Raw genomic sequence first — 27,295 nt, 5'->3', positions numbered from 1 at the left:
TGTGCAATGGAAAATCCTTAACAAATCTGTTGATCCAGACTATAAGTTGCATCACTACCAGAATCTATTGAGGTGGTCCTTGTGTCATTTCTGACCTTCCCTGAAAATTTCATCCAAATCCATTGGTCTGTGTTTGAGTAATGTTGCAGACGGACGGACAGATTTACAAACAAATGTACGCCGATTGTCACATAACTCCGCTGCATTCTTTGGTGGCATAATTAACAAATCAACACTGAGAGGAAAGTAGCCCTGCACATGTTGACTATGTTTGGCTCAACACACAGCTGTAAGCCAGCTATGAATATAATCCAAACTAAATATGGTTCCAGGCTCACCAATGAGCTCCAAATGTGTTTGAGAACGACCCTGACACCGTTCAGACCACGATTCAAAACACTGGCAGCTCAGTTCTAACATTAATCAGCAGGGAAATATGGGGAGTGATAGACGAGAAAAAAAATGTGAAAGTGTTCAACTGTTTATATTTTTTTGAGATTTAGGTATTGTTAAAGATGTATATAAGTTGGTTCAGGGTGTTTGATCATTTTTCACTTTATTTTCAGATGTACAATTATGTCAAAAGTTATTTGTTAATAGATGTCATTTTTTTTGGAATCGTACTGAATTTATTTGATTTGATGATCAGTTATTGATTACATGCAGACACTAATGAAACTACCAGGTTACATCAACATATTTTACACTAATTCAAATTAGACATTAAGATTTTCTGGACCTTTGCTTTAATACGTTTTCTCTGACTGGACCTCTTTGAATTTTAGTTGAATACCCCTGCACTAAACAGCATTTTGGCTGTCTTTTTGAATACAAATAAACTCCAAAGATGGAACAGTTCACCAACTTACAGTAATAAGCACACTCTACAGGAAGGAGTTTTCTATTCACCGACGCACAGGTGTTTAATAAACAAGTTAAGTGCATATATATTCCCTTCTTTCTTGAATCTGTTTGCTCAGGCAAAATTAAACGCGATGAATATAGATTAAAAATGAATTATAATTAATCGTGATAATCAAAATTAACCCACAGTAACCCTGTGAATAATCAGATTAAAAATTTTAATTGTTTGACATCACTAGTACAAACAGAATACTAGACTGTCTGTGAGCATTAATGTAGCACTAATTATCTAAATGGTCTAACTAAGTTGCAGGCTTATTTACAGGTTTCTCATAGGTAAAAATAATCTGTCAATGCTTTAGTCATTTATTTGAGACAGGTGTTGGCAGAAATTGCAGGCAATAAATTATTGATTATTAACATTTCTTGGAAAGTATTTTTTATCCTGTTAACATGTTAAAATTGCTTGTCATATTAAATCGCGTCTCTGTCATGTTTGTTTCAGTACATGGCTCTGTACTCTCTTTGGCATCCAATGCTTCATCCAACTATTCCTCGGTAAGTAGATAAAGCCATTTTATGTAGATGCAGAACTTTATTATATGTACTTCTGCTTTTGGTGAGGTTTATTGCTTTGTGTATACAGTTTATACAAACCTTTTACAACACAGATTATTGTTACATATCTACATTACTGCCAAAACAGGCAAGTAGCTGTAATCAAAGTGACTGAGTTTTTTTGACATGAACCTCTCCCCATTTGACTGCAAAACCTCTTCTCAATCTGATGTTACTTGCTGTGGGTGCCTAGTACCTTTTTTAAGTTTCTATTTTATAGGACTTGAAAGAGGTTTAAATGTTTTTATTTCTATAAATATTCTATTTAATCCTCCATTTTGTCATCTTGCTTTCATCATACCTTCCTAAGAATGAGGAGAGGATACAAGGGGAGGTAAGGTCAACGTGCCATAGTCTTTAAATCACAGTGTGCCTTTCCTCTACATCGTCTGTCAGTCATTTCATATCGAAACCGGTCCATTCATCACGTGGTGTTGTCAGTGCTACAGGAGGTTTATCACGATGGATCTTTATCTCAGCAGCTTATTTCATCTTTAATACTCTGTGTTTTTACCAGCACCTTCCAACATTTAATGAAGAGAGTCAGACCTCATAAAATTCTCAGTGCATGAGATAAATGGTGACTTTTATCTAATTTCTGTTGGCTTGCAGTGTATTTAGTGTGTTTTGGTTTCTGTTGAGAGACAACAACCGTTATGTTTTAGGCATTTATCACATTCCATCATTGCATTGTCATGATTAAAATCTGTATTGATATTTCCAATACTTCTGACATTTGTCGAAGGTACTGTAGTACGATGTCCATACTTCTTAAATGTGATTTACATTTTTTCCACAGCAAATTCGCAAGTTGAGGCGAGAGCTGGAATCCTCCCAGGAAAAAGTTGCCAACTTGACCATGCAGCTTTCTTCTAATGTATGTATGATATGTTTACTTCATTTTGTTCTCTTTTTCTAAGCTAAATTGTTTATGACTTTGACAGATATTTGATCAGTGTGAAAAATCCAAATGTTCCCTCAACTTCCTCTAAGGCCTTGAGCTCTTGTTGCATAACTAAATAAAAATAATGGGTTTGTATAATATCTGCACTACAGTTTTGTCAGGGTGATATACTGGGAAAAAAAGATTCTTCCCTTTATAATCCTTGCTGATTCTGGCTTCTGCTCAATTAAAGACAACCCAGTCACAAAACTTGATTTAAGATTTAATATGCCATATTTCCAGTTCTCTCTCTGCATAGTTGGATTATCTTCATTTTGTCGTTTCTTATTATAGAATAGCGTTACTTTTAAACCGACAAATGAATAAGGAAACTATGGTCTTTGACCTTACTGACATGTTTTGACTGCATCTGCAGTCTTCTTCAGAGTGTCATCCGACATGTCATGACGTGTCTTTTCTCATCATGTGGCCGATCTCATAGATTTGTCAGAATCTGTCAGATCGGAGGGATAATAGAACCTATACAATGCATAATGAAAAAACACAACATCAACACAACAGTAAAACCACATACACAACTCCGGCAGCCATTAGTTCATCCAAAAGACAAAATAGAACCAGACAATAAATGCAACATCATATACAAAATTCCATGCAAATCATGCGAGAAAACATACATTGGAGAAACGGATAGATTGTACAACACAAGAAGAATGGAACACCAGACAGAATGTGCAAAGGAAACAATTGGGCGACTCACAAGAACACAAAATGAAAAAGCCGATCAAGAAGACAAAAAATCAGCCATCACGGATCACTGTAAAAGAAAAAAACCACATCATGGACTGGGACAGGGGGAGGATTTTAACATCGGAGACCAACAAATACAAAGGATGGATTAAGGAGGCCATCGAGATCAAGAAGCAGGTGAGCAGTTCCATGGATCGGAACAAGGGGGCCTACACCCTCTCGTATACCTGGGATTCCATCCTCCAGAGACCACTGGATGGCAGGGGGCGTGGCTGATCTGACGGATTCTGACAGATCGGCCACGTGATAAAAAAGGACATGTCTTAACATGTCAGATGGCGTTCTGAAAAAGACTGCAGATGCAGTCGAAACATGTCAGCAAGGTAAAAGACCATAATTTCCTTTATTCAGTTGTTGGTTTAAAAGTAAAGCTATACTCTCACTGCAATTACTTTTGTGCACATTTCTTTAGGCCCTTTTATTTTAATGATCACCTGTTTGAGCTTGACCAGATTGCTCACCTGTAGCTCTTTGTTTGTACTGGCCTTACCTGACGACTTTCCAATCCCTGCTTCTTTGTGTCTGCAGCTTGTTCATGCTTGATTCTGGCAGTTTAATGACACGTGATTTTAAACGATACCACCGCTTATGCAACCACAGATCCTGACAGACAACTAGTCTTCTTTTGCACATTTACTAACTGGCTTTTCAATCAGTTAACCTGTGTGTTTCTATCATGCTATGTGACTCTGTGTGTGTGTGTGTGTGTGTGTGTGTGTGTGTGTGTGTGTGTGCCCATGTTTTTTCTATATTGTGGGGACCAAATGTCCCCACAACTGTAGGAAAACCGAAAACTGTGTCACTTGTGGGGACCTCATTTTGGTCCCCACAAGTTTAAACAGTGTTTTCTTGGCCATACTGTTACTGAAAAAAGTAAAAGTGCAAAAACGTTTCTTTAGCCATTGTTTTGGTTAGGGTTAGGGTTTGGTTAAGGTTAGGGTTAGGGTAAGGGTTAGGGGTTAGATATGAATGGGAGTCAATGGTATGTCCCCACAATGATAGCAAGACACACACACGTGTGTGTGTGTGTGTGTGTGTGTGTGTGTGTGTGTGTGTGTGTGTGTGTGTGTGTGTGTGTGTGTGTGTGTGTGTGTTCCTGGATATATTTTTATAAGAAATTTTTATTCCCATGCCTAACACCACTGTCCCTCTCTTTTACACTCTTGGCTATAATGACTGCTGGACTCTGCTGCACCCCTACCTGCCTCCCATTGACCCGCACCTCTGGATGCTGGGTGTAGCAGCTAGGCCAGGTTTGTTAAAGCGTCACTTCCAGAGCTCCCTGTGTCACTTCCTCCTTACGCTTAGAGGATATTAAATGATGATCATTGGACATCTGTGTTGGGGTTGTAGTGTGGTGTGGCATAGTCAAACTTTCCAACTTAAAACATGTTGACTGGAGCTTAAAATTATAGGGTTATTATAAGTTTTTTTATTTTCATATGCATTAGTCTCTAGATTGTTTATCCAATTAATTGATTAGTCTTTCATGTGTTAAAACTCTCAGTTGATTTTCCTAGTGGCCCAAGTGACTTCCTCATATTTCTTTCTTTATTCTGTGAGTATGGTATGGTATGTTAGGATTTGCTATGAAAAATTGAATTTTGGCCTCCTATTTAACTTCTTTGTAACACTTCATGCTTTGTTTAATGACACCATCCATAATGATTTGGCAACATTGTTAATATGATGTTCATTTAACTGAAATGTATTGAATTGGGGATTGTGGAATTTATGCAAAATCCCAAATTCTTGGCATATTTAATCAGAAATTAAACATTTATTGAAATTACCTGTTAATTTTCTGTTCGTTGACTAACTAATGTACCAAGTAATTCCATCAGTTTCTGACTATTCCTAATAATTTTCTTAGATTTGGAGACAAATAAAATACCATGCATGCTAAAATGTGGAATAAGAATCACAGTCATCAGAGAAATGCAGCTATAAAAACTGTGAGTTTAGGTAGTCTAGCACACTATAGCAGAAATTTGCTTCTCTTGGTCAAATGTAAATAGCTGACTGCTACACTGTGATGTTATGGCACTTTAAATAATAATATTAATAGTAAACTTTATTTCTATGGTACCTTTCAAAAATAAAGTTATAAAGTGTTTTACAAGAAACATTCAAATATACAATATACATTATATATATATATATATATATATATATATATATATAATGTATATTTGTATATGATATATATATAAATATACATTAAACAACAATAAAATATTGCAAGAAGACAATGAAAAATTTCAAAACACTGCAACCATAGAAAAGAGCAGAGAAGGAATAGAATGTTTTACTAATGCATGCCTGTGTCTGTGGGGTTTGAACAGCTTTTTGAATGAAGGAAATGACTTACTTGTTCTGACTGTCAGGGCAAGGTTGTTCTAGTCATTTTGGCTAAAACAGTTAAAGCATTTGTTTGAAGCCTGGACTATAGAGCTCCGGACGTCCCGTGACTCCGTTTGTTTACGCCGCCATGTTGGCAGGAAACTCCGCTTCAAAATGAATGGCGCTGGTAGAAAATTTACGCCGTCTGAGTTTACTTTTCATTTTAAATCAGACGATATTATAAAATATACAAACAAACTGGACAAACTAAACATATCTGATCCATATTGTCACGGATGAGCGGGTTGGACCCGAGCAGAGAGCCACACTACCAAGGCTGGCTGGAATGAAAGTGTTTTATTGTTGGGGGTGAATAGTGGCTTGGTGGGGGAAAACCAGGGTGCAGGAGCGGGGAGTGGCTGACGTAGTGGGGGGTTTTGGCCAGGTGGGTCTGGAGGCTCCGGGAGGTTGGGAGGGAAGCAGGTCGGGGGGTCCAGGTAGGAACGGGGGGTCCAGGCAGGAACAGGGGGGTCCAGGCAGGAACAGGGGGGTCCAGGCAGGAACGGGGGGTCCAGGCAGGAACAGGGGGGTCCAGGCAGGAACGGGGGGTCCAGTGAGGGGGGAAAACCGGTACCCAGTGGTCTGGGGAGAATTGGAGGGGAAGGAGGACGGCGGGGATCCCGGACAAACAGATCTTTACAGGAGGCTAGAGAGCGAACTGACTGTGGGGTCTTTGTTCAACAATCTGGCAGGGAGTGGAAGGATGAGCCGGTTCTTATTGCTGAGGTGAGTAATCAGGGTGATGTCTGTCAGCTGTCCGGGAGCCGTAAAGGTGGTTGATTGCCTGAGTGGAGTCAGCTGGGAAGCTGAACTCCACTCAGGCGCCGAGCTGCAGAGGGAGAGACAGGGCAGAGGAGCGGATGGGAGACAGCGAGACAGACAGGGCAGAGGAGCGGATGGGAGACCGGAGCATGAGAGGGAGAGGAACAGGAGAAGGAGAAAGGAGCAGATGGGAAAGGGGGTATTTGGGGATGTCAGGTGGGAAGGACGGGGGTGAGGAGGGAGCCCTGACACATATCATGCCCCCGGTATCTTATTTAAGAATCTTGAGGCGGTCGGAGCGGACCTTTTACTGGACCTGCGGTACCCTGACATCTACAATTACCTGATAAAATTTCCTTCATCCTACTCCGGTGAATCTCTTAAAGCGTATAAAAGCCTTGAGGGGTAAGAGAAATTACGCGATCAGATATAAAGCTTAGGAAACGGATTCTGTACCTGATACAAAGTGGTCGCTACATAAGCGGAATCCGTTGCCTGCGGGTTCCCACCGCTCCGTTTTCTTCTGTTCGCTTCTTGCGCGTTTTATGGCAGTGATCCACCTCTGTCGTCTTTCAGGATCTTTGGGAATCCGATAAAATGCTTTCCCCTTTGCTCGTCCTCGGCTGTTCTGGCATCCCGGGGCGCAACAACTGTCCACCATATCTCTGATGTTGACGCTGAAGAACGTTTAGGAGTTAGCTGGCAGTAGTTTAAACAGCGCGCCTTCCTGCCAATATGGCGGTGTTTTGATTTCGACTGTTGCATGCCAGGATTGTGTGATGTCATCTCCCGGAGCTCTATAGGCCTTTGAACTCAAGATCCCAGGAGTCAAGGTGCAGGGTATGGTCGTAAAAGTTCAGAGCTATAGAGTGGAGTGAGACTATGTTATGATTTAAAAGTAACTAACAAAATCTTGAAATGAATTCTGAAATTAATGGGGAGCCTATGCAATTTAGCCAGTTATGTGTTTCCTGCGTTGAGTGTTTCTAAGTACTTGCTGCTGACTTCTGAATGAACTGTAACCAAGTGGCTGACCCTAAACGTCTGTTCTTTAGACATCAGTAACATAATTCAAGCACAATCAAGTAGTGTCAGGTAAATTATTGTCATTTTACTTTTAGATAGCTATGACCGCAAGTACAGTGGGTACGGAAAGTATTCAGACCCCTTGAAATTTTCCACTCTCTGTGTCATTCCAGCCATTTGCCAAAACCAAAAAAGTTCATTTTATTTCTCATTCATTTTATTTCTCAGCACCCCATCTTGACAGAAAAAACAGAAATGTAGAAATTTTTGCAAATTTATTAAAAAAGAAAAACTGAAATATCACATGGTCATAAGTATTCAGACCCTTTGCAGCGACATTCATATTTAACTCACATGCTGTCCATTTCTTCTGATCCTCCTCGACATGGTTCTGCTTCTTTATTGGAGTCCAGCTGTGTTTAATTAAACTGATTGGACTTGATTAGGAAAGGCACACACCTGTCTATATATAAGACCTTACAGCTCACAGTGCATGTCAGAGCAAATGAGAATCATGAGGTCCAAGGAACTGCCCAAGGAGCTCGGAGACAGAATTGTGGAAAGGCACAGATCTGGCCAAGGTTACAAAAGAATTTCTGCAGCACTCAAGGTTCCTCAGAGCACAGTGACCTCCATAATCCTCAAATGGAAGAAGTTTGGGACAACCACAACTCTTCCTGGCCATCCAGCCAAACTGAGCAATGGTGGGAGAAGAGCCTTGGTGGTGAGAGAGGTAAAGAAGAACCCAAAGATCACTGTGGCTGAGCTCCAGAGATGCAGTCGGGAGATAGGAGAAAGTTCCACAAAGTCAGCTATCACTGCAGCCCTCCACCAGTCGGGGCTTTATGGCAGAGTGGCCCGACGGAAGCCTCTCTTCAGTGCAAGACACATGAAAGCCCGCACAGAGTTTGCCAAAAAACACATGGACTCCCAGACTATGAGAAATAAGATTGTCTGGTCTGATGAGACCAAGATTGAACTTTTCGGTGTTAATTCTAAGCGGTATGTGTGGAGAAATCCAGGCACTGCTCATCACCTGCCCAATACAATCCCTACAGTGAAACATGGTGGTGGGAGCATCATGTTGTGGGGGTGTTTTTCAGCTGCAGGGACAGGACGACTGGTCGCAATTGAAGGAAGGATGAATACGGCCAAGTACAGAGATATCCTGGAGGAAAACCTCTTCCAGAGTGCTCAGGACCTCAGACTGGGCCGAAGGTTCAGCTTTCAACAGGACAATGACCCTAAGCACACAGGTAAAATAACAAAGGATTGGCTTCAGAACAACTCTGTGACCGCTCTTGACTGGCCCAGCCAGAGCCCTGACCTAATCCCAATTGAGCATCTCTGGAGAGACCTCAAAATGGCTGTCCACCAACGTTCACCATCCAACCTGACAGAACTGGAGAGGATCTGCAAGGAAGAATGGCAGAGGATCTCCAAATCCAGGTGTGAAAAACTTGTTGCGTCATTCCCAAGAAGACTCATGGCTGTACTAGCTGAAAAGGGAGCTTCTACTCAATACTGAGCACAGGGTCTGAATACTTATGACCATGTGATATTTCAGTTTTTCTTTTTTAATAAATGTGTAAAAATTTCTACATTTCTGTTTTTTTCTGTCAAGATGGGGTGCTAAGTGTACATTAATGAGAAATAAAATGAACTTTTTTGATTTTGGCAAAAGGCTGCAATGACACAGAGAGTAAAAAATTTCAAGGGGGCTGAATACTTTCCGTACCCACTGTATATAGTGCAAAGTGCCAATGCAAACAAAAGAAAATGGAATAGCAAGCAAAATGATGGACAAACCACAATAGTTGGAACTACTAAACCTAACAAAAATTAAATAAAAAATACTTTGTTAAAATAAAGTAAACTCTATAAAATCATGTGGAGTCTGCCTTACTTCCTTGACAAACTTAACAGAATGATGTCTGTCTTTTTTTTAACCAACATTATTATTATTGGTTTCACACTATAACAAAGACAACATAACAAAGACATACAATTACATGTATTGAGCAAACATGTCAACCCCACCCCACCCTCCAAATTATTCTTATTCTTGGTTGGGGATCAATTTTGTGAGTTCTAGTCAGTGAAAGTGAAAAAAACACATTTCTATCCTATTGGGTACTGCTGAGTGCCAGTGTTTACATTTTCCCAGATTCTTCAATCACACACAAATCTGTTCTTGAAACATAATAAATAAAGGGGTCCCATATCTGATGAGAATTATGTTGTTCGTGTTTTATTGTATAGGTAATATTCCCTAAAGGGAGGGTCTGAAGAGTTTTTAATTTGTCACAAACATTCATGCCTTTTACGTTCCGCCATCAGCATTAATGGTGTGAAAGCCTAAAGCTCAAACATGCTACATTAAGTTGACAGGGTTTGTCCTTGTGCCACATCACTGCCCTCCCTCACCACCATTACCCTAATGTCTTCTTTCATCTCTGACATCATCCACAGCTGTCCACTTCAGTGTCCCTCCCTCCTCCCCCAACAGATGGAGAAAGCCATTTGTTTGATGTGCTGTGAGTGTGTGAGGCTCCAGACCGATGTGACTCAGCTGGTGACTCATCCCTGTCTGCTGCCCATTCGCCCCCCCATCACTGCCGTCTCTTTGTGGTTTTTACCGCTGTGTCTTTCTCTTGCAGGCTAATCTGGTAGCTGCATTTGAACAGAGTCTGCAGCTGATGACAGCACGCCTGCAGACACTGTCGGTGTCCTCAGAGCAAAAGGTGTCTTGAGGATTTCATGATGCTAATGAATTTTGTACTATTTGTGAAATCTGTGGCAGTTTCCATTCATTTGTGTAATGAAATGTGAAGAGAAAAATGCATTACACTTTATAAGCAGCTTTAAAAAAGCCCCTAAATAAAGAAATGAAAGTCAAGGTTAGCCATTTCTCTCGAGAGATCTTTTTTTCTCTACATACTTGATGGTGACGATAATGAAGTATTCATGAAGCTGTTGTATATTAGATTTGTCAATGAAAGACACACTCCTAAGTGAGATACTTTTTTTCTGGATGTAAGATGTAGGTCGAAGGTTTGCATGGTTAGATTTCCATCTTGTCATCAGCCTATCAGTAGAGCCCAACATCCTTAGTCAAAGCTAATAGACATTCCACAGTCCTCGCTTCAGCAGAATCTTGGTTCAGTTGCCAACCTGCCAGCTAACATGAACACATGGATCTTTCCATTATTCAGGACTCTGAGCTCACTGAACTCAAGGAGACCATTGAGATTCTGCAGAGCAAAAACACAGAAGCCCAGGAAATCATTCAGGGGGCCCTCAGTAATCCAGATATCACACCTAAAGGTCAGAATTTGCCAGTGAGGTACACCATGATTAGGACTCTCAATAGACTTCTCTGTCAATGTTGACCTTTTCTTTCTCTTTCCGGTCTTCAGAGCTGCTGATCAATCGCCAAAACTCCTCAGAGAGCATATCCAGTCTTGCCAGCACCACAAGCCACTCAAGTATGGGTAGTTTCAAGGAGCAGGAGGCCAAGAAGAAGAAGAAAAAGAGCTGGGTGAGGCAACACAGCTAGTGATCACACCAATAAGTTAATTAGTACACAAGTCAGAGGTATCCAACATGAGGAGTCCTGTGTATGTGTCACCACACAGCACAGCCTGTTAGAAATAACAAATACATTTTCAGGATGACACATGAATTCAAGTGTGTTCTGATCATTATTTTGCGGTGCTTTATGAATTAGATAATCAGATATTTTCTTCAAAATATTAGAGATATGGATGGAAACAATGAAATACCATTTCTTTTTAGTATGAAATTGTTTGATAGAGCTCATATGAAATTATGATTTGTCAGATTTGAACAGATTTAGTGATTGTCTTGACAAAGTTGACAGCATCACATCGCAGCATTTTTTTCATGTCTCAGGCAATATGTGCAGTGAATTCCAGGGTGGTATGCTCTGTCTGTGCTAACAAGACCAGTATGAAATAAATGGAAAAAACAACAATTAGGAATGTAGAAATTTGAAAGTGTAGCATTGTACACATATGTAAAAGCAGTATTGAAATGTAATATTGACCCATATGGCACATCAGTTGCGGGCTATCATCAGTTTTATTTTATCAGTCTGTTGTTGCCCTACTTTATTCTCCTGCATGTGTGTCTGTATATGTGATTATCCTCCTCTTGTTCCAAATCTGTTATTAAGAATGACTCTGGTCTCTCTCTCATGCTGCCCTGCTTTTGATTTTAGGTCTTTGAGGTGAGTGATGTTGCTACACTAGATAAAACCCCTTCCACACTCTCCATGCACTTTATGAGTCATACTTGTGAAACATTTGGAAACTTTCTGTCATTCATGCTTTTTTGAAACTCACCAAATTCCTGTGTGCAATGTTTCAGTCATATTTTTTAATATTAAATCTGCATGTATTTAAACTGTTTGGGGGCACTAGCTTGGAAAATCCAAACTGAATCTCCATGTAATCTCCTATCTCCATGTTAGGAGATACAGGAGAGTCAGTTGGGCATTGGGCGAATTGAATCGCGTTTCCCTCCCGGGACAGTTTGGTACGACCAATCATAGCACGGGAGGCGGGAGTTAATGCTGCGTCATCTTCAGCGCCTGGATTCAGCGCCGGAGGAGGAGGAGGGGGGCCAAAGCGAATCTTTTTGTGGTCTCTTGGCGTTTTGGATGGCGTTAGTCATTGCCTCTTTTCACTTGATGTTTCCGACGATGAGGAGGCAGTGGATGGCTCGTTGCTTTCGGCTTCTTGCCATTGTTTGTACAGAGGAAAATCCCGTTCCAAACGCGTGAGTAAATTTAAGCAACTTTTACACATACGCACCGACTTGGTTTGGCTCCGATTTAAAGTTATTCCTAACACCGCTAATCGTTCGGAAGGAGTCTTTTGTTGCGTAGCCTTTTCAAAAATAAGTGTTGTACTCGCAGATTTTTGTGACAAAAACGGCAGTAATCATTCACTGCAACGCTTTCTCGGCTGCATGCCATTGTTGTTTGGACAACATGGACTTCAAGGTCGATTTGTTTGTGCGTCACATCCGTGTTACGCTGATTGGTTCTTTCTCGTTCAAGCTGCATTCATTAGCCCCTCCTTTTTGAAATCGTCTCCTATCATCACAATGCCAGACTGCCTTCATTTGTATTTATATTAATACATAAATAAAGTCAGTCTGGATTTTCCAGGCAATGGGGGCACCATCAACATCAGATTGTTTCACCTGAACTATTACTGTTTTCATTTGTGAAGAAACTACTTTTGCCCCATTGTTCCTCATCAGTTTTATTAAATTGTATCCCTTCTAAATCAACGCTATTTCTAGTTTGTTATAGGTTGGACTGCTAACTGTTTCCTCAAAAATACACAAGCTCTTTTTGGTAAAGTAGGCGGATATGCAGCACCATAATTTTTCACATAACATTTTATGTTCAAGCGCTCCTCATTCAGTCTCATCTTGCAAAAACAACAACAAAAAAATAAGGAGATGAGAACTTTCAGTAGCAAAGATCCATCCATTATCTATACACCACTAAATCCTCATTCGGGTCATGAATGGGCTGGAGTCTATCCCAGCAGACTTAGGGTGAAGGCAGGGGATACCCTGGACAGGTTTCAGTAGCAAACATGACTTATTGAATACAAACAGCTCACTACAATCAATCACTTTTAAGAATTTTAATTTAGTAATAGCCGGTTTTACATTTCTTCTGTCAACAGTTACGCAGCTCTTTCAACAAGGCCTTTAGCAAGAAAGGCTCCAAGTCACCTGGAACATATGCTGACATTGAAGAGATCGCCACTCCAGAGTCCTCGGCACCTTCCTCCCCGAGAGTCCACCATGATGGAGATAACCGTCCAGTTTCAGTGAAATCCTCAACTTCTGCATCATCGGCCGGGTAAACCTCTCCAAACAATACCTCTAATCAGTAAATTGTAACGGGATTTTAAATTTGACTGGTCACTTCTATTTTACCGGCGCAGCTTTTCCAGTGTTTACAGCATTAGTTATCAACTCAGAAGGCACACACACCATTTACGTACAAGCAGGAGTGAAAGTAAGCCGGTACGGTCCGGTACTGCGTACTGGCAAAAGATCTGGTGGCGGTACACAGTACTGGTAAAAGTTCCGGTGGTGGAACGCCACTCTTCCATCGGTATGCCGCCCGGCTACTATCGACCGTTCACTCCACAGATATGAAGAGTAGATACGCCAGCGCACTGTAGCAGCCTGCTAATCGATGTGCCTACGTGGCAGCCATCTTGGAGGGGGCAAAGTTCCCTTTCAAAGCAATGCATGTACATTGAAAATAAATCATAATTTGCTCATTTCTCAACCGATTTTCGTGTGGTCTACTTTATTGTCAATGTCAAAACATGTGCTATTGATAGAGAATATTTGATCTGAAAAAACAAACAAACACAGAAATATCTATGTATGGTTCACTCCGCAGTACGTGGAGCACATGCGTGTCTGCTTTCCCGTAACACAGCGATCGCGCTGGCCAATAGCAGCCAACAGCAAATTGGTGCGTTTGATTTATTGCACTGGGACATTTTCCACAACTAGTCAATAGACATCAACAAGCGCCACTTGCGCCGGGACGGGGCAAGCAATAAATTACACTTGAAATTCCACATGTTCTTGTGATTGGCTGAAAAACTTTCAACAGGATTTACAATGGTTATCATCGACAGACAGATATTTTAAATAAAAACGGAGAGAAACACTACAAAACAGTCAAGATCTTTTTTGTCAAAGTAATAATGCAGAGGAAAATAACCTGTTTGTTTAAAAGAAAAAACAGGGACACTGAAGATGGGTTACCACAGAAAATCAGAAACTAACTGCTACTACTATAACTACTTTAGGCCTCTGTGGAAAATGTTTTAGGTGATGTGTTTTGATGTTCAGTTCCATTTTGAGTGTTTGCTCTTGACCTCATGTCTGTTTTTAGAGCAGGGCCGATTTGGGAGTCAAATTCGGCCCGGGACTTTTTGGACCAGACCAGCCCACCTGTGTAATCGACACTGGCCGTCCACATCTGAGCGCACTGGCCCAGATGTGGACCGCCCCTTCGGTCAAACGACCGAATGAAATAACGTTCAATCCGTCCCTGTCTCAGAGCCTGGTATTCTGGATGTTTATCAGTGTTTCAATTAAAGCAAAAAGTTCACCATATTTTCAAGTGTTTTTAATTCCTACCTATTTCATTGGCCTACAGTAAAATATTAATATGTTTTTATTTGTTTGCGTTACAGCGAGATGAGGGTTTTGGTAATAGTATCGGCAAGAATTTAAAACTGCTTTCACCCCTGCGTACAAGTTCAGCCATCCCACATGATGCTACTCAGCCAGTGAAGTCTCTGCATTGCAGCTACTAAACATCACGACTCTGCATTCAGAAAGCAGCTGAGAGGAGATGGACAGACAAAAAAAGGAAAATAAATAAAGTGACACCGAGAGGAAAACATTCCTGCACATGCTCACCATGTTTGGCTCAGCGTACAGCTGGAGCAGCTTTCTCAACAATGAAGATAGTCAAAACTGAATATCGTTCCAGACTGACCAAGGAGCTCCAAATGTGTTTGAGAACGGCCCTGACACAATTTAGGCCACAATTCAAAACACTGGCAAGTTCAGCTCAGTTCTCCCATTAAGCAGCATGGGATGTAAGAGGAGTGATAAGACAGGAAAAAAATGTAAAAATGTTCAATTGTTTACATTTTTTGAGATTTAGGTATTGTTATGGATGTATATAAGTTGGTTCGAGTTGTTCAATCATTATTTATTCAAGTTCTGCACTTTATTTTAAGATGTACAGTTATATCGAAAGTTATTATTAATTAATGTTGTCAAAATGTTTTTTAACCGTACTGAATTTATTTGATTTGATGGTCAGTTATTGATTACATGCACATGCTAATAAAACTACTAGGTTACATCATCATATATTGCACTAATTGAAGTTAGATGTTATGATGTTCCTGACCTTTACTCTAATAAATTTTCTGACTGGATCTCGTTGAATTTTAGTTGAATACCCCTGCATTAGAACATTAATAAATCCGGTGTTATTATCAAACAGAGATGTAAAAATAGCTTAGGCTGAACTCTATGGTGTCTGTAAGCACATTATTACTCCACCAAGGAACACGGCGGAGTCATCTGATGATCGACGTTGCTTTGTCTGTCTGTCTGTTTGACTGTTCAAAAACATTATTCAAAAATGGACGAACGGATTTTGATGAAATTTTCAGGGAAGGTCGGAAATGGCACAAGGACCAAGTGATTAGATTTTGGAAGTGATACGACTTATACTCTGGATCCAAGATTTCTGTATCATTGCAAGATAGCTTCATGGCGTCACTGTAATTCTGTCTACAAGTGAACACTATGTCAGTTACCTACGGACGATCACATGGTTGTGATCCTACTACAAATTGACCGCTGCGGACTTATCAGGATTTATCCATTGGAAATCATATAATGACTGAGTTGCATTTGCAGAGTACTGGGCCCTCTGAGTGCTTTTCTTGTTACTCTGCCAAGAAGCATGGGAGAGTTATGTGACAATCGACGTTGGTTTGTCTGTCTGTAAGCAACATTACTCAAAAATGGACTAACAGATTTGGATGAAATTTTCAGGGAAGGTCAGAAATGACACAAGGACCAACTGATTCGATTATGGCAGTGAGCGGCTTGTAGTCTGGAATCACAGATTTATTAAAGATTTCTGTATCATTGCCAGATAGCAGCACAGTGTCACTGTGACCATGACAAGTGAACACTACATCAGCTGCCTGCTGATGATCACATGCGTTGCCAACTTAGTGACTTTCTCGCTGAATCTAGCGACTTTCCAAAGCGTCCTAGCGACTTTTTTTGTCAAACGCGACTAGCGACAAATCTAGCAACTTTTTCTGCCGTTTTGGAGACTGACAGCAAAAGTCGGATCATTCTGTAGTTACTGTCCTCAACAAGCAGCAGGTGCTGCTGTGAGCTCCTCCCGTCCCAAAGCACAGGCCAGTAACCCCGTAGCAGTCCCAGTGTCTGATTAGAGGAGACCCACATCACTCCGCGGCCAGACGGCAGATGAATCGCGCATGCACAAAGTCACTGCAGATCCCTTCCAGACTTACGGAGCGGAATATAAATGAAAATGTTTCTTCACTGTCATACTTAAATAAAGCACAGCATTTAGCCTCTAGTTCAAAAACATATTTTGGGTGTTTTATACTCACTTTTTGGTCTCTTCCACAATGTTATTCCTCTGTCCTACAACGTTGATTACAATTACATTCAAACTGGGAAATATGCAAATTAGGAGATGACGTCATTTAGCGACTTCTAGCGACTTTTAGGATAGCCAGTAGCTACTTTCCTTACTGAGGAGTTGGCAACACTGATCACATGATTGTGATCCTACTACGAACTGGCTGTAGACCACAAATTTCTTTCAGATTTCATCTGTTGGAAATCATATGACTGAGCAGCCTTGGTGGAGTACTACGCTCTCTGAGTGCTTTTTTGTTTTACCAGTTTTTTGTTTTTTAAATATGATCTGTGCCTCGCTATACTTTTTCACTGTTCTATTTACTGTCTTATGTGAATGTCTCCAGACTATGTGAAGGTGGAGACGTGCCAGATGATAAGGTTGTAACAGAACTGCGTACTGAGCTGTGGGAGAAGGAGCGTAAACTGACTGACATCCGTCTGGAGGCTTTAAGCTCGGCCCATCAGCTGGAGCAGCTGCAGGACGCCATGACCAACATGCAGGTACATGTGATATCTTCCATTTTGTTACTTTTGTGAAAAGAATCAGACTTCAAGATGGTGCATAAATATTAGCATTTTCACCTTCTAATGTAAATGTTGTCTATTTGCACATCTAATGTATGTAGAAACTTGTCTACCCCAAAATAGAGTCCAATATTCCAACAAATTTTGCCTCCAGTATTAGGAATCTAATTAGCATATACCCATGAAAATGCCACCATTCCAAGAGTATTTTGTGAACGGCATTTTGATAAGAACAGACGTTTGTGATTTTTTTTGTAGCGAACTGTGGAGAATCTGAAGGCTGAGAATGATCAGCTGAAGACGGGCAGTTTGTCCCCTTGTCCATCCCCTGGGCCCTCCAGCTCTGTCTCCCAGTCCTCTGGTCTCACTGCTCTGGGAAGCTCATCGCCCCGACAGTCAGTAGCCATGCACATGCCCAAAAGCTACAGCAGAGGGCTGAGTGAGGGCAGCTCAGGTAAAGTTCACTTCTGACATTTGGAAAATGTTGAGTCACGCTGGAACACTGCGGTAAACAAATAGGAATAGCACTTGGACAAAATGGTATTTACAAACACAGGACAATAAAATTAATTAATTACAAACACCATCTGGTGTGTTCTTGAACTTCGGAAAAGCAAATCAGCATCAGTGAAATCATTGCCTTTAGGAAAGACTTTTTCTTTTATATGTTTATTATATTAACAATGCACATATTAATGTAATTATTAAAACACCAAAAATGGAAGGTATTGCATGTACAATCAAAGACACACTTCTACTTTAAACCACACTGTTTGAAACCTTGCTTTTATTTTGAAGGCCAAATGTGCATAACAAATCTGTGTATTAATTTACCACAAAGTCCTAAGATCACCACTCTGAAAGTTAAAGTAAAAAATAATGAACAATCAAAAGCTAAATACTATTGTACTGTGCCACAGATTGTACATGAGCTTTTTTTCTTTTTCTATTCCTTGTTTTACTCCTCAGTAGACATCCACTCTGCAGATTCTCTCAGTTTGTCTTCACAGAGAGATGATCATCGTGTTCGGGTGGTGGTTTGTGTTGCAGATTTACACATCTTTAAAGATGTATGTATGTTTTTTTATTTTCTAAACGTCTTTCTGCTTTCAGAATTTCCCGTATCACCTATTAACTTTGTTTTGTATTAATAGGAGGTTAAACAGCAGGACTTCTTTGTGGGCACTGTCAGAGTGAATGGAAGGATGGACTGGGTCATGCTGGACTCAGCTGTCAGCCAGGCTTTCAAGGTGGGATGCCTCTTCTGACAACTTGTTCCAATGTGACCCATTTGAGAACTGAATGTACAGTTTACATGAAGCCTGCTCACATTTGTGATTCAGCTGCCATATTAAATTTAGCAAGGTAATCCTTCAAAGAGCTCTACTGCTCAAGGTTGAAAACTGAGACACAGAAATTATAGGTTCCCATAAGGCTTCTGGTTTTATTATAACAGACAAAGATAGTAAATCAGATCCGGATGTTCCAGCTATCCAGGTATTGTTAGTAGGTAAATTATTTGCAGTATTTATGGTGTCTAATAAACCAAAATGTGTGTTTAGCAGGACTCATGGCTATGGAAGCTATCTCTGAAACATCACAAGGAGCAGCTGTTATCATGCTTTTCTCATAGCTTTTGTACATCATTGCAAAATCGCAAAATGCTGTTTGGACAGTTTTATTCAGCTCTGCATTTCTGTCCTTTTCATTCCAGGTGTACATTGCCAAAGTGGACCCCACCTCCAGCCTGGGCCTGTCTACTGACTCCATCTACAGCTACAGTATGGGCCACATTAAGAGAGTCCTCGGAGGAGAGGCTCCTGAGACGCAACCTTCTCGCTGCATGTCCCGAAGCCCCAGCAGCATTACAATGGCTCTTAAAGGTATACCGAGAAATAATCTTTTATGAAGTTATTCTAAGATTTGAGGTATTCACAGATGTAGAAGTAAATCCATTCAACACAGATGACATGAAGGATGTCATAAGATTAAATTTGATCTGTTTTTAAAGGCTAGTTAAATTTAGTATTGTCGTACAGCATTTATTTACAAAAAGAATTGTGTCAGTCTAACATTATTTTGCCATATCTAAAAAGATACATTTTAATTTTAGTCACTTGAAATTTGGGCTACTAAAAGTTCACAGTGAAAGTTATTGCACAAGAAATGTAAACACTTCAGTGTTGTGTAATACAAATTTTTATGCCCTTCAGTCCCAAAACCACAAATATTGTGATTGAAACCTGTTCATGCGAATACTAATGGTTACTAGAGCTACATCTGGACCTCTGTCTCTGCACTGATGTTTACTTCAGCGTTGGTTTTTGTTCTTTAAATCTACTCCCTATAAAAGCTGAGAGCTGTCCTCATCATAACTGAGACTTCATTGCTAAACCAAGTGACTCCAACTTAAATGACCCCATGGCAGCTGATAAACTCGTTTTCTCAATACTAAAATGTTGTGTTTTTTTGTTTTTCTAAGAGTAATAGCCTCTTTTTTGAGTTTAATTGGTTATATTATGCATATTGCTGTCACTAGGAATGCACATCTGTATGAGTTATTTGCAATATATTTACTAGCAGAAGTGTTTTGGTTTGTTATTATGGTTTGATTATTAGGACATATGATGAGCTCATCTGCGATTCTAAACCAGAGCTGTAATCAACAAGGAGAGTGGATGTTCTGTTTGGTAGTCGACCTCTTTCCGCCTTTTGCATGCAGGAATGTAAGGAGCGACGTGCTGGGAGAGCTGGGAAAGCAACGGCAGCCCAGACAGGTCTCTGAGTAACCTGATCTCAGAGCAGTCAGGCCCAGCTGGTCGAACTGCCTCAGACACATGGGCCCCATAGATGTTAAGGCTCTGCAGGCTGGGGGCTGGGGGTTCGCAGACTTCCTACGCTTGATGCAAAGTTATTTTGAGATTGAAATGCTTGAGCTTGATGTTGCTTATGAGGGACATATGAGGTGATAGAAATCTTTTTTCACAACATCTTACCGAAGCTCTTCTTTATATAGATGCTGCTCTCTGATTAAAACATTAACACAATTCTTATCAAGTTTTGGCTATCAGCTGTCAGATAGCACCTTATCACCAGTTTTGATACAGCCTGGGTGATTAGCAGATAGTCGTCAACTTCATTGTTTATTACAGCAGTTCATCATGCAGACCTTTCTCCATTTCTCCTCACTATGCTTAGGTTTGAAGGAGAAGTGTGTGGACAGCCTGGTATTTGAAACTCTCATTCCTAAACCCATGATGCAGCACTACATTAGTCTTCTACTCAAACATCGCCGTCTCATCCTTTCTGGGCCAAGTGGAACGGGCAAAACCTATCTCGCTTCCCGACTGGCTGAATATTTAGTGGACCGCAGTGCCCGCGAAGTCATGGATGGCATCGTGGTCACTTTCAACATGCACCGCCAGTCATGCAAGGTAACTTCAACTGATGTCCCATAAAAATCCGTACAATTTTTTTATTTTTATTTGATCTTTATTTTACTAGATAAAAATGTTTGAAAAACCAGTTCTCATTTGTAAACATGACCAGGTCAAACTGTACAATACTGAATTTGTCTGGTCTGTCATGATGTCAGTTTCTTTTCAGTGCAGGTTGAGATCTCTCTCTCTCTCTCTCATTCTCCTTTTCTTCAGGATCTGCAGCTTTATCTTTCTAATCTGGCCAATCAAATCGATCGAGAAACCAGTACATCAGAAATACCACTGGTCGTGATTCTGGATGATGTTCATGATCCAGCTTCTATCAGTGAACTTGTCAATGGTGCGCTGACCTGCAAATATCACAAATGGTAAATTGCCCATACGCAGAATGTGCAATATGTTCATGCAAGTGTTGAATGTAACCTAAACTGTGTAATATGTTTCTGCTTTTAGTCCCTACATTATTGGAACAAGCAACCAACCAGTAAAGATGACGGCAAACAACAGCCTGCACCTCAGCTTCAGGTTGGATAAAAATAAAGGATAGCGCTTTCAAACTGTCACAGCAATAATATTTAGCAAGACTTTGTTATTACACTTGTGTGACACAGGATGCAACAGCAGGACTGTATTTTTTATGTTTGGTTAAATAATGCATTTACATAATTGAAGCAAGAGGAGAGTACTAGCAATGTGAAATGTAATAAGATCAAAATAAGAACTTTTTTTTATAAAAGAATATTTCTGATGTTTCTGATGTAATTGGATTTCTACTGTCAACACATAGTAGTAGTAATTTTACAGCAGTCCATCAGTCAACATCACCTGCAAACTCAAGCATCCAGTGATGATATAAATTAGAGGGATAATAGTAATCTAATATGTTGGTAACTGACTAGTGAATGCAATTTGCAAAATAGTTTGTCTTGTGAGGTGAATTCTTGCTTTTCATTATCTCAGGATGGTGACTTTCTCCAACAATGTGGAGCCGGCCAATGGCTTCCTGGTGCGATATTTGCACAGAAAAATGATGGAGTCAGAAGATGAGAGGAACTTGACTAATGAGGACCTCATCAAGGTGTTAGACTGGGTTCCCAAACTGTGGTATCATTTGCACACCTTCCTGGAGAAGCACAGCACATCGGACTTCCTCATTGGTATAAAACACTGAGGGCAGATCGGGACTTGGGCGCTAAACAAACAAGTTTTTGTGTAAATGAAGTGTTTTCTCACTATTATTCTTTCTGCTCACATTTGTTCGTCAGGCCCTTGCTTTTTCCTGTCATGTCCAGTCACAGTAGATGAGTTTCAATCCTGGTTCATTGATCTTTGGAATCACTCTATTATTCCGTATCTGCAAGAAGGAGCCAAGGATGGCATCAAGGTGAGCTCCCACAGTCAACTACAATTCGTTCAAATGAGGATATGGGTCATTTCAGAATTGGAGGACATTTGGGCTTCAAAAATTATTGAAAAACAGGCCTTCTCTTTTGCAATTTTCTGCTACATATTCATCAAAAATAGGTAATAAACTATCAAAGGTGTGAGTGGCTCAGCTTACACATCAATGGTATCATTTTTATCCTGTGTTTATTTGTTGTTTGCTAACCCTACTCTAATCACAGTAACAGGGTTGCTAATCCATGCAAATGTTAGCTTTTCCTCAGGAGCAGAAGCTAGATATTTAGCTAGCTGTTACTGTTGACCAAGAGGACAAACTTACTGATGTAAAAAAGTAAAGAAAAAATTAAAAAGAACTCGTCTTATCCTGATAGTATACATAACAGGGTTGCATGAGGGAGAGTGAGACATTCAATCAAGGCTGATAAAGTTATGGAAAATAGAAGAGAGGACATAGCTTTGCTCCACCCATTATTTTGCAAAATTGTTTGATGATGTTAATTCCAGGGTATCATATAACTCACTGTTTTCTTCTTCTTCTTTGCAATCAATGAAAGTGAGACATCAATGAAAAAAACTACCTAAAAAAGGAGGTTTAAATTTAATTTTATGCGTTTTATTTGTGATTCAACTTCGTCATCAAGGGGGTGGGGGAAGAGAAAATGACATTTTTGGGGAAACTCCAGACTCATTTAGTATTTTACAAAATATTTTCAAATGTTCTTTTCTCCTAATTTTTTTAGATTTGGTCTCAGGACAAGTAAATTTACACAACCACTGCATGTTTTAGTATTTTGAACATGGATTATTTAAAATTTGATGGATGGGACGTAAAATGCCTTCCAATCCTGGAATGACCCATATTTAGATTCAGTATTCAACACTTTAGGCCGAGTCACAGCTTCCTTCCTGTTACACAACAGCAATCTCACATATTTGTGTCTTTTGCCACCGTCTGTAATACAAACATCAGATTTCTATATGGATAATTAAAATTGTGCATATGATTATAAATCATTCTAAAATTCTAGCACTCCATGGAGCATCTCTGCCAGCAATGCCAGAGTCAGTTGCATTGAACAGCAGTAGAGGAAGTTGTACAAGCATCTGTTGAAGTAGTTGAGCCAGAGCTTAGAGCGTCAGAGCAGCAAAATGAAACCAGTTGGTGTTACCTCTTTTTCTGTTAGTTTTTTTTCTGTTTCCACCTGTTTTATAGTAGTTGTGTTATTTTGAGTGTACAGCCTTCCATGTTGTTATGCAGTGTGACTCTGTATACTGGGTGCATCAGAATAAAAGGCAGTGATTCAACGTACAAAAGTGCAAGTCAGCTCTTCAACGGATGATTTAAATCAGTGGTTGAATCCAAGAAATGGTCCCGCTGGTTGATTTTAAAACCTCTGAAGCTCATTTTTCAGTTCAGTTTGTGGAAGCGCTGGTGACTTCCGATTCACGGAAAATGTTTACCTCTAAGTGAAGGTACATTGTAACTCCCCAGGTCCATGGCCAGAAAGCAGTATGGGAGGATCCAGTGGAGTGGGTGAGGGGCACCCTGCCTTGGCCGTCTGCCCAGCAGGACCAGGCAAAGCTGTTCCACCTACCTCCTCCCAGCATCAGCAGCTCCAGCAGCCCCTGTCAGCCCAGCGAGGAGAGGTCTCATAAGGAGACTCCACCCAGCTCCATGGAATCTGATCCTCTGGTAAGAAAAACTGTGTCATGATGTTTTCTTCTGTAAAACTAATTATGGAAAGTCTATGAAACTTAAGTGGATTCTGTAGAAATTTTGACGTCTCAAATCTGTCTTCTTTGTTGTAGATGGCCATGCTTTTGAAACTTCAAGAGGCTGCCAATTACATTGAATCCCCAGACAAAGAAGACCCTAGTCTGCCTAAACTTTAAACACAAAGCTTACACTTAATACTTAAAGTTATTTTTTTGTTTGCTATACTGATGCAGTGCACATTCAGGAACAAATGGACCCTCATAAATGGTTGTAGGGCAATTTAAACTGTCATTTCTGCAGTAGGGCTTTGAAAGAACGATCTGTGTTTTCCAAATCATCTTAACACACACAGTAGTAAAAAAAAAAAAAAAAAGAACGCTAACAAGTATTGAATGAAACAATCCATTTCTTACCTATATGTTTAACATTCACTTCACGCAGTTCTGATCCCTTTACCACCACGCTGGTACTCTTAGATCGGTGCTAACAAACCACTGAAATCTGTCATCTCAGCACTTCAACTTTCAGGGGAATTCTGTGACAACACTCAATACACTTTTGTGCTCCAGTGCATCTTGGGATATCGCGTGCTTGTCAAAAGGAGCTGTTCTCAATTAATGGTGACTTATTTTGGAAAAGAGTATGACAGCATGACAGATACTACTGTTTATTGCAAAGTTCTTTGGTACATATCTACTGTATAAGTCTTTGAAGGCCAAATCTTATACATATGCAATCCTGAACTTTACAACCCAAGCAGGTGAAACAAGTAATATGCCTTAACAACAAAGACGTCAATGTCACCTCAACTTTAACAGAGTCTACTGGTGCTTTCATCAATATCTACGACAGTCAGAAATCAGTTCTTTCTTCAGCTCTATACTGTATATTATTTATTTCAGTTATTTTTCGGAAACACGCCATATATTCTCACAATTTTCCATCTTCTTTATCATTTTCATGGTTTATAAGTTGAAAAATTAAACTTGCTGTCATACTCTTTTGCATAAAACAAAACGCATATATCAGTGATAGGATCTCGTCGCTAAGTCGGTGCACGGACCGCTTTTTCCAAACACTTGCTTTTGTTTTATACACTTCTCTATATGAAACAAGCAGTGCTACCAATGTTGCCATGTATATCAGGTATTAGATACTTACTACACAGGGATAATATAACATAACAAATGCTCTGTGGTGAGAACAGATGAAACAAAAGCTATTTGAATCCAAGTCAGATTCAGATTCACAGTGTTTCTGTAACACTTATCCAGGAAAGAGCACATTTTTTTCAGACTTTTCCCCCAATATTCAGAATAGTTATTGTATATATGATGTACATACAATTCAAGCTACACTGCAGTTATTTTATCTCTATTAGTTGGTGCAAATATCTAATCTACTGAACCAAATACTGTACTTTAATCATGCATATTGACTGTCATGTTAGGGGTTTAAGTTCAACTATGAATGTATAGAAAACAAAACAGCTGTATAACAGTGTCAATCATGTAGTAGGTGCTTTTTAAAGGAAGCCTTATCAAAGTTCAACTGCAAAACAGTGGCTGAGCAGAGTGACTTTAGAGCCACCTATGCCAATTTAATTTGCTATAGTTCATGCTCTACACGAACAACATTAATAATCTCTCACCACTCACGCGTGTTAACAGCATTTAGGTACATGGTGCTCTTTAAAATGTCCCACACAGTTTTGGCATCGAATAAGTAATCGAGTAGACATTCAGGATAGGTTAGCAAAGAGTTTTGTGTCATTTCTGTCAAACACTAAAGAAACTTAAAATAGATTTGGAAGTTCATTTCTGATATTTTGTAGGAGGTGTTGTTGCAGAAGTGTTGAAGACATTATGTAGAGACAGTGAAGTCCCGTGAGACGTTGTACAGTGTGTACTGATGTTATCTCATATAGTATTCATATCTGAGAACATTTTGGGAACATGACACAGACACAAATGACAGCAGGTTCTTATTCTAATGGAAGAGTAAAAAGCAGAAGATTTAAAACACTTAAGAAGGTACTTTGTGTAGATTTTTGTAAAGAAGCCAGTATGGAGCAAATGATAGATAAAATATATGGCTGTGCAAGTGGTGTTGAAATAATTCATCATCTCAAACTGTGTCAGTGTTGCAGTGCCCAGACTAAACTTCACATGAAGTAAATCCTGTAAATGAATGTCAGATCACATTAATGACAGCTTGATGAGAAAGTTTAACACTTTAAATTGTGTCTGAGCTGCTTATTGCTTTGCTATTGCACTTTTTTGCATGATAAGAAATCTGCAATCTAATATGCAGCTGGTCACGTGCAAACTGAGAAAAAAATACAAATGAATCAAAGACATCAAGAGCCAAAAGATGCATATGGCTTAGTGACTGTGCCAAGAAATCCATCCTTTACTGTAAATATTTCAGGCATTAGACAGTATTACCGGCCCCACTCTGATCTGTTCCTGCAGGTCACCTAAAGCCATCAGCCTCCAGCTTCTCATCTCTTTCACTGATTGTTGTGCCTGTTGCTCTGTAGTAGCTGTGATTTGTGTTCGCTTACTAGTGTATCGAGACTATGCAGCAACTTCTACTGGTATTGGCAATCAGCAAATGTCTGACCTTCACAAACAAACGCAATGTGTTTTCATCTGGTCAGTCTTTGATTTCTTAAATTTGGACCAAATTGCACAACAGGTGATGCTGAGCCTTAAAGAGGATGATTCGTTTGATGTGGCCATGAAGACAGGGTTCAGAAATGTAGTTAAAGAAATTCAGCAGTTTAATGTATTTTGTCCTTATGAATGGCACCAGAAGTAATGTAACTGGATATTTAAATTGTCAAATGACAATAAACTACAACAAAAAAGATTAAAAATCAAATCGTGAGTCGGCTGTAGTCGGCAAGAATCAGCACTTCACGGTTTGCATAGTTGATTCTAAATAGAATTATGCCAGATAAAGAGATAAATCTGATATTGTAGGCCAATGCAAGTTGCTGAATAGTCATATTTTTGCCATGCTTGTTGTGGACTTATCTAAGATTTAAGAAAAAATGATATGCTGTATCTAATGTCACTGATGTGCAAATGTTAAGGGTTTCTAAGTGTTGAAAATGCATGTAAACTTGCTGTGTGATGAGAAAAAAAACAATGTTCACATTAACGTATTGTTTAGGGAAATCATTCTAGATAATGGCTTCCTTTTTAATACTCAGATATTTGATATTTCTTTTTTTCTAAAGAATCCTTTGTAAAACTTAATTTCTCTATTTTGTACAGAACATCACTGTAAAGACTGTAAATACGGCAGCATTCTGGATGCAGCAACAATCATTGAGGGTGGGGGGACATCGTTGAGAGAAAGGTATATTTCTTCAGAGTTGGGTCCAATACATGGATAAGGCATGCTTCTGAAGGCTTTCATCCACCTATCACTGTTTGTTGGAATTAATAAAATACATGTTATATTTATTCTGTTGCTTCTTGTGGGCCAACTTGACTACTGTTTATAGAGACTGCAGTAATGTTG

General features: G+C 39.8%; 1 protein-coding gene across 5 annotated transcripts in view; it reads left to right on the top strand.

Moving 5' to 3' along the window:
- nav1b (neuron navigator 1b) overlaps positions 1–27,237 on the top strand; it is a 121,968-nt gene extending 94,731 nt beyond the window's left edge. For 2 of the 5 annotated variants that reach the window (XM_051947988.1, XM_051947990.1), the window contains 20 exons: positions 1,370–1,422; positions 1,793–1,816; positions 2,282–2,359; positions 10,048–10,131; positions 10,603–10,714; positions 10,807–10,928; positions 11,631–11,639; positions 13,117–13,295; positions 17,020–17,176; positions 17,459–17,654; positions 18,170–18,270; positions 18,355–18,450; positions 18,915–19,083; positions 20,399–20,634; positions 20,854–21,008; positions 21,094–21,165; positions 21,601–21,797; positions 21,906–22,024; positions 23,537–23,737; positions 23,854–27,237. In XM_051947988.1, the coding sequence (XP_051803948.1) occupies positions 1,370–1,422; positions 1,793–1,816; positions 2,282–2,359; positions 10,048–10,131; positions 10,603–10,714; positions 10,807–10,928; positions 11,631–11,639; positions 13,117–13,295; positions 17,020–17,176; positions 17,459–17,654; positions 18,170–18,270; positions 18,355–18,450; positions 18,915–19,083; positions 20,399–20,634; positions 20,854–21,008; positions 21,094–21,165; positions 21,601–21,797; positions 21,906–22,024; positions 23,537–23,737; positions 23,854–23,937 (2,444 nt within the window). In that variant the 3' untranslated portion in view covers positions 23,938–27,237. Of the gene's footprint in view, positions 1–1,369; positions 1,423–1,792; positions 1,817–2,281; positions 2,360–4,440; positions 4,450–10,047; positions 10,132–10,602; positions 10,715–10,806; positions 10,929–11,630; positions 11,640–13,116; positions 13,296–17,019; positions 17,177–17,458; positions 17,655–18,169; positions 18,271–18,354; positions 18,451–18,914; positions 19,084–20,398; positions 20,635–20,853; positions 21,009–21,093; positions 21,166–21,600; positions 21,798–21,905; positions 22,025–23,536; positions 23,738–23,853 lie in introns of all 5 variants that reach the window. The other 3 variants (XM_051947989.1, XM_051947991.1, XM_051947986.1) reach the window with 2 other exon arrangements.
- Positions 27,238–27,295: the final 58 nt, after the last annotated feature.

This window comes from Acanthochromis polyacanthus, chromosome 5, assembly GCF_021347895.1.
Source record: "Acanthochromis polyacanthus isolate Apoly-LR-REF ecotype Palm Island chromosome 5, KAUST_Apoly_ChrSc, whole genome shotgun sequence".
Lineage (NCBI taxonomy): Eukaryota > Metazoa > Chordata > Actinopteri > Pomacentridae > Acanthochromis > Acanthochromis polyacanthus.
The sequence above is the reverse complement of the archived record's forward strand: the minus strand, read 5'-3'. Positions and strand labels throughout refer to the sequence as shown.